The 8,007-nt window shown below is 43.5% G+C and overlaps 1 protein-coding gene across 1 annotated transcript; it reads right to left on the bottom strand.

Annotated features, from left to right (window-relative positions):
- Positions 1 to 5,531: 5,531 nt before the first annotated feature.
- DEFB121 (defensin beta 121) lies at positions 5,532 to 7,069 on the bottom strand. The gene is made up of 2 exons (XM_023508499.1): positions 7,012 to 7,069; positions 5,532 to 5,704 (listed from the first exon to the last, which is right to left on the bottom strand). Exons 1-2 carry the CDS (start codon positions 7,067 to 7,069, stop codon positions 5,532 to 5,534), a joined length of 231 nt encoding a protein of 76 aa, XP_023364267.1.
- Between the last annotated feature and the right edge of the window lie 938 nt (positions 7,070 to 8,007).

Raw genomic sequence — 8,007 nt, 5'->3', positions numbered from 1 at the left:
TGAGCTGTGATGCCACAGCACTCTACCCAGGAAGATAGCTTGAGGCTCTGTCTCAAAAAAAAAAAAAAAGAAAGAAAGAAAGATGAACTTTGGTTTCATGTAGGCTTGGATTTGAGTGTTGTCCTTGACTCTTGCTACCTGTTGACCTTGAGTAAGTTAAATTTTCTGAATCTCCTATGATAAAATATAGATCATAACTCTAGCTCATTTAATTAAATGGGATACCTTCTGTAAATTGCTTAGCAAAGTACTTGATGCATATTAGGTGCTGAATAATTACTGGCTATTGTTGTCATTTTAAATTCTTGTTATTCTTGTCTTATTTATCATTATTTTGTTCTCAAAACAATACTGAGAACTGGGAATCACAAACTGCCAGCTCATATATAACAAAAATCTAGACTTAAGCAAAGTGTTCAAGGACTTCCTAGGTGAGGAAAAGAGCAGAGAAGAGAAAGCTCATTTCCACAGAGGAAGGTCAAGAGAGTGAGCAGGAGACAGCTGAGGTGGTGAATGTCTGAGATAGAAGGGGCCAGGAGGGAGAAGTGACTGAATTGTCACTTGGGGCCTTATGGCCATGTTCAGGACTTTGGAACTCACCCTGTAAGCAATGGGGGATTGGAAGATCTCTTAAGGAGGATCATGATGACCTGGTCAGATTTTTTATTCCCCTAAAAGCATCTCTGTGACAGCCTGTGTTGACAATAACTGCCATAGTTCAGGCAGGAGATGGAAGATTAGTAAGGAGGCTGATTCAAATTCCCAGGAGAAACAACGAGGCCTGCATTGTAGCTCAGAGAGCATAAACATCAGTGAAGGCTAGAACATCAGAGAAGCCTCTTCCCTGCAGCTGTGGGAGTAACCATAGGCCCTTGACTTTCCCCCAGGTCTGGTGACAGATGTTTGACAGGCATTGTCTCATTTCATCTTCACAACCATCAGAAAGAGTTTTCCCCCATTGCACTGACAAGAAAACTAAAATTCAGAAGAGTGAACGTTTTACCCACATGATTAGATGGGATAATCCAGGACTTGAACCCAGGTCTGGCTGGCTTCCAAATATGACGCTCCTCACCATGGCCCTGTCTCCCAGTGTGTCTTCAGATTTGGTTGGGGTAGCAAAGGGAGGAGCCAGTGGGAAAGAAGCCTCTAGTGATTCTCACCTAGAAGAATTTGAGGGGTCTCTGTAGTGAGAAAGTGGGGGTGACATCAGAGAAATATTTGTGACCTTCATTTTTCATAACAGCTTTATTGAAATATAGTTTATATTCCATAAAACTTACTATGAAGTGGGCAATTCTAGGATTTTCGGTAAAAATACAGAACAATCATAGTCCAACTGCAGAGCTTTTCCAACACCCCCAAATATCCCTTAGACCTATTTGTAGTCACTGTCCATTCCCACCGCCAGCCATGATGCAACTGATGTTTCGAAGAATATCATCAGCTGGCTCGGCGTCTGTAGCTCAGCAGCTAGGGCGCCAGTCACATACACCAGAGCTGGCGGGCTCAAATTCAGCCAGGGCCTGCCAAACAACAATGACAGCTACAACCAAAAAAGATAACCAGGCATTGTGGTGGGCGCCTGTAGTCCCAGCTACTTGGGAGGCTGAAGCAAGAGAATTGCTTAAGCCCAAGAGTTTGAGGTTGCAGTGAGCTGTGACACCACAGCACTCTACCAAGGTTGACATAGTGAGACTCTGTCTCAAAAAAATTTAATTTAATTTAATTTAATTTAATTTAAAAATATATATATATACATATATATCATCAGCTATGTAATGAGCATCCTCTGGGATTAACACTCACAAGGGGCAGGTATAAGGGGGAAACTGTGGCTCAGCGAGGTGAAAAGACTGAACAGGCCCATGGAGAGGATCAGGACCAAACCCAGGACTCTCTCCAAAGGGGCTCAGACCAAGGAGAAGGTCCTGGGGAAATGTATTTATAAAGATGTGGGAGATATAAGCATTTTTTAAGCTGAGAGGAAGTACAATGTATAATTGGAGATTGAGAAAATACAAAAGAAAGAGAGGGAGCTGTTGATGGAGAAAAATCCAAGTGAAGAAGAAGAGGAAAGAGTCAAAAAATTACATGGAAACACTGGATGTTTTTCTCTTAACAATTTTTTTTATTAAATCATAACTGTACATTAATGCATTTATGGGGTACAACGTGCTGATTTTATATACAATTTGGTGCTTACATCAAACTGGTTAACATAGCCTTCACCTCGCTTACTTAATTATTGTGTTAGGACATCTATACTGTACTCTTTTTTTTTTTTTTTTTTTTTGAGATGGAGCCTTAAGCTGTCGCCCTAAGTAGAGTGCTGTGGCATCACAGCTTGCAGCAACCTCCAACTCCTGGGTTCAAGCGATTCCCTTGCCTCTGCCTCCCAAGTAGCTGGGACCACAGGTGCCCACAATAACACCCGGCTATTTTGTGGTTGCAGCCATCATTGTTGTTTGGCGGGCCTGTGCTGGATTCAAACCCACCAGCTCAGGTGTATGTGGCTAGCACTAGCACCTTAGCCTCTTGAGCCACAGGCGCCGAGCCTATACTGTACTCTTAGTAGATTTGACATGTACCCTTGCAATATGCAACATAGGTGAGGTCCCCCCAATTACCCTCCCTCCACCCGGCCTTTCCCATCCCCTCCCCTCCCCTCACCTTCGTCTTCCTTCCTTCATCTTGGGCTATAAATGTGTTTTATCTTTGATATGAGAGTGTGGGTGATTATATATTGGTTTCATGACAATACTGAATACATTGGGTACTTTTTCTTCTGTTCTTGAGATACTTTACTAAGAAGAATATGTTCCAGCTCCATCCATGTAAACATTAAAGAGGTAAAATCTCCATCTTTGTTTAAGGCTGCATAGTAATTGCCAAGTCATGGAAGAAGCCCAAGGGCCCATCAACCCACGAATGGATTAATAAACTATGGTGTATGTATACCATGGAAACACAGATTTTAACAGAGGAAAACCTTCTCTTTTGAAAGGAAGGGGATTTTTCTAGAATGACTGAAACTAATGTAATTCATCTTGATAATCCGTGATGTTGACTTCTGATCCCAGGAAGGAGAAACAATGGAGAATTTATCTCAGCAAAGGAGCCCCAGTGCTGTCCAACATGCAGGGGCTATAAGGAATTGGGTGATATGGGGGCAGAGCTCAGGATCCCAAGCAACAGCATTTGTAACAGCAGTGTCTGCACTAGATGGGGTCTGTAGAATGACTTCTCACTGTGGCTCTACCAACCCTACCACCTTGGTTCCTACCTGTTTCCTAAGCCTCTGTTTCCTCTGGTCATTCTCTCAACTATCAAACAGTCAAAAGATTTCCTTTTCTAAAAACCCTAATTGATGCAGTGACCACAGGCAAGTTGTTTAATCAATTTGGGAATAAGAGTGCTGGCTCCCTTGCTGTGACCTGTAAGTGATACAAACTGCCTATCCAGTGTTTAACCTGCTGCCTGGCAGGTAGCAACTGCTCAATCCATTTGAGTCACAATTTATTTGTTTTGAGGTGAGGATGGAGAAGCTGGGAGCCTTGAGTGGGTTTGGCCTCTACTACTTCAGTGAAAGCGAATCCAGGTTCCTCTGCTGGGTGGGGGAACTGAGGCTTGGAGAAAATGGGCAAGGTCTAGAGAAGCCACAATGGGACAGAGGGCTCCTAGGATGGGGACCTGCGAGCACGTGCTCAGAGCACTAGCAAGGCACGGGCCAAAAAGAAAGTCAGAAAATCTAAAAGACCCTCTTTGATTTCAGCATACAGGAAGGTTTTGTCTTCTTTCACAGGAGTCAAATTTTATTTCAGAGTTGTGTGTTGTTTTCTTTTGAATTCCACTGGGCAGCATTGTAAACGTCTTGATGTTTAAGGTCACTAAGGGTATGCGTGGGGACTAGGTGTGCAAGGGAACTGACAGGGAAGAGGGAGTTTGGGAGGCTGTGGGAGTGGCGGGGATGCTATCCAGCAGTGAGATGAACATGCTGAGACTGTCCAAGTTACCACGTGACCTTGAGCATGTTATTTGACATCTGCAAGGCTCAGTATTGAAAGAGACAACACAGCAGACTATATTCTGGTATTAGTCTCCTGGCTGTATTACCTTATAAAATTTACTTAACCTCTCTGAACTTCAGTTTCCTTGGCTATAAAATGGGGGTAGTAATGTTTCCTCGGGTTTATGCCAGGGTTAAATAAATGAATACAGATAGAGCACTTGAATAATACTTAATGACTACAATATAAATACCTGCTGTTAGTATTATACTAGACCAGAAGCCCCCAACTTGGAGATTCCAGGCCCTTTCTCACTACAGGGCTTTCCAATATTTCATAAACCACCTTATGAATCCCTGTATGTGCAGAACTGCCCGGGGAGCACTGTGATGATTTAGGAACATGGCCTTGACTGACAAAAGAGAAATTGGAAAAGATTATGCAATTGCTATGAAGCATTTGCGTTTGGGTATCTGGGTTTATGTTTGTGCTTATGTGTATATGTACAAATGCGTGTATTGGTGTAGGTGCTCTGAGTTTGTGATATATATATATAGTCTGTATGTGTTATTTGTAAGTATTTTACATATGTCAGTACGTGAAGGTGTACATATGTATATACCTCATGTCATTTGCATATCAACGTGTCTTGGTGCATGAGTGTGTGTCTGTTTTTAATACCTCTGTGCACTTGTGTCTGTTCTCCAATCTTCAAATGCCATAGCCTAGAGCTCTGTCCATGTCAGTCCCTTTGTTCCCCTCTGGCCTCTACATTCTGTGACTTTGGAATATGACAGTTGCACAGTGATTCTGCTATTAAACCAGGAGATCTGGGTCAAGGCCAAAGAAACTGGCTGAAGGGAGTATGGGGAGCATCGTGGCCAATAGGCCAAAGCCTCTTGGGGAGCAGAGGCAGGAGATGGGGGATGAGGCAAGCCTTAGTCAGAAAGCCAACTTGCCCTGTGATCGCAGCATGGTATCGCCAAGCCTGGAACAGTCTGTAGCCTCAGCCTTTGTAAGGCCTCCCACACGGGTACAGCCCAACCTGGCCAGTTCCGAAGGCCGGGTACCACCCACTCCCTCAAATCTATGCAGCTGCATTTTTAAGACTTTGAAAGTCCACCCACCCCCTGCAGCCTGAATCCCACAGTAGGGAGGACAGGGAACTACCAGTTATAAAGTTCCCAAGGAAGGTTTCACGCAGTCCAAGTACATTAACTTTATCTCATTTACTCCTACTACTAACCTATTAGGTTCATAATACAAGGTCAAGGAAACAAAAATCATAAAATCATAGACTTGCATGGACATCTTTTGCTTCTCCACACCGTCTCCTCACTTTCCCAGAGAGGTAGAAAGTGTCCTTGTTCTTCCTAATGCACACACACACACACACACACACAGGCACATCTTCCCTATTAACTAGATAGAACTGTCAGACAGAAACAGGGCACAGCCAGAAATGATTTAATAAGACCGTGGGATCCAATGATGTTGAGACTCAAGGTGGGAAGGGAGGTGTCAGACTGTAGAAGTTAACCTCAGGCTTCCTTCTGTGTTTGAGAAGTTTAATTTGACAGGTATATACTTGGGATTCACACAGCACTTAAACTGATTTTTGCACAATATGTAGAATTCTTCCTTCCCTTTACACGTTGTTCTGCACTTGCCTAACTTACGCCAACACTTCATGACTGAAAGCAAAAGGGAAAGAAGGGACAGGGTCAGTCTTTTTTTTTTTTTTTTTTTTTAGACAGAGCCTCAAGCTGTCCCCCTGGGCAGAGTGCCGTGGCATTACAGCTCACAGCAACCTCCAACTCCTGGGCTCAAGCGAGTCTCCTGCCTCCGCCTCCCAAGTAGCTGGGACCACAGGCGCCCGCCACAACGCCCGGCTATTTTTTGGTTGCAGCTGCCATTGTTGTTTGGCGGGTCCGGGCTGGGGATTCGAACCTGCCACCTTAGGTGTACGTGGCTGGCGCCTTAGCCGGTTGAGCTATAGGCGCCGAGCCGACAGGGTCAGTCTTGAAAGAAGGCAGAGGGCTATGGGAGGGAGAAGCTAAAGCCCAGTACAGAAGAAGGTAGGAAAGGAAATAAGATCTATGGGAGAAAAGCCCTTACAAGTTAGCCCCTAGGTTTAGGGGAAATTCTAGGTCACTATCCACTCTTTTTCCACTGTGTCCACTGCCACAATCCCCAAAGTCCTCCCCACTCCGTGGCATGGAGCCTACTTTGAATTTTCCACTCATTGGCCAGCTCCTAGAAAGAGGCAAGAGATGCCCCTCCCTCCAGGGTTTCTCTCTCACTTATTATTACAAAGTACCCAGATGCCCAGTATTAATTATCCAGCTTTGATCTGGATAATCTGGATAATTGATATCTCTGGCCGTATCAGTGAGAGGTGACAGGAATCTGAAGTAAAGCTCTTTTTATTAAAGAGTCTAGTAAAGTCTTCTAGGGCATTTGTAAAACTCCTAAGACATCACACTGCCTTCTTCACAATGCCCTGGAACTTTCCATTCATCTTAATCAGTCAAGGGAATTAGGAACAGCTTCTCTGGGGAAGCCACAATGTGACATAGCACAGATAACTTGGGGTTGCATGAAAAAAATGGAATCAAAATCCTCAAACAATCATAAATTTAAAAACCATTTTCACATAGGCAACAATAGATTAAAACTGAAATCCTCCCAAGAAATGTTTTTGGAAAATCCCCCATTTCCTCTATAGTCTATACCCAAGTCTCTCTCTTTGCTCCATGTTGTGATGTCCAACTTTTCCAGAGCCAACCAGAGAGACGATCAGAGTGGCCAAGTTATGGGCAGTGGAAAGATCAATTGGTACCAGAGAACTCAAACTTCCCCTAGACCAGAGAGATCATTCAAAGGCCTCCATGGAACCTGCCAGGTCATCTTTCCAGCCCAAGTTGTCAGAGCCCCTGGAATTCCCTGAACATGTATCAGGTTCACCGACTCACGTTCCCTTGAAAGAGATCCTGGTTACCTGGAGTGACCTGGGCCAGGAGCAGGGTAACAGTCAAAACCAGGAGAAGTAGCTTCATGAATGATAGGAGCTCAGGGAGGGATAGGAAGCTTCAATACTGGTAAGACTGGCAGAGGATTCCATTCTGGGCAGTCAAGATTGGTATTTATTGCCCTTAGGAGCATGGTAGAGCCATGATCAGTGAACCAGAAAGGGAACAGTCATTTGAGATCAAACAGGCAGGCAACTAATCAACCATTCTGATTGAAGAGGCGAAGAGAGGGATAAAGGAAGTTAATAAAGAGAGGATACAACTTTGCCTTTGAAAAGTTTTATAACACAGCTGGGCAGCCAAGAAGGGGACTATGTTAGTATTAATTCATTTAATTAGTATGTTAGTATTAATTAATTATTTAGTTAAGAAGTTAGTATTAATTCATTTCTGACTAATGAGGAAAAAAGAGGGAAACACCAAGACAGACAGAAAAGGATTAGTAATTCGGCATACCTTGAGTTCTTTCCAACAATGACATTTTAGGACGTCCCAAATGTTAGTAGTTCATTGTAAAGCAACAAGAGGAAGGACAGAATCAAAGAAAATACCTTGATAGCTCTGTGGCCATCACCACTGGAAATTAGAATGTCAGCATAAAATGGAGGGGGATGAGCAAGAAAGCTAGAGCCCTTGCTTTCAATAGTCCAGGTTTTAGCGGAACAAGTAGCATCCTCCTGAGATAGCAAAAGAAAAGCCATCTATTACTACTGTGGTCTGTTTTAGTAAGATATAGTAGATTGCATTATTGACCCCAATTCTTTAGCCCTACTTGAATCAATGCAATGTATTTTGCTTACCCTTCACTTTGGTCTTGACAAGTGAATTTGTTTTGGCTTACAGTATAGGGGCAGACATGACAGTGTGCCAATTCTAAGCCTATGCTTTAGACTTGAACTAGGCGATGAGCTTGTTCTTTTGTACCTCTGCTATACCCCAGAGGTCCAAGGAGGATGAGTCATATG

This window comes from Otolemur garnettii, unplaced genomic scaffold (genome assembly GCF_000181295.1).
Source record: "Otolemur garnettii isolate 467f Iridium unplaced genomic scaffold, OtoGar3 scaffold00251, whole genome shotgun sequence".
Lineage (NCBI taxonomy): Eukaryota > Metazoa > Chordata > Mammalia > Primates > Galagidae > Otolemur > Otolemur garnettii.
The sequence above is the reverse complement of the archived record's forward strand: the minus strand, read 5'-3'. Positions and strand labels throughout refer to the sequence as shown.

What these genes read in the sequence shown, in the direction of transcription:
- DEFB121 (XM_023508499.1), bottom strand. Translation starts at nt 7,069, where the DNA reads ATGAAGCTACTTCTCCTGGTTTTGACTGTTACCCTGCTCCTGGCCCAG. An exon ending in CCTGGCCCAGGTCACTCCAG is followed by an intron (nt 5,705 to 7,011) that starts GTAACCAGGATC and finishes TTTTGCTTTCAG; the next exon opens with TCATGAAGTGTTGGCGTAAG.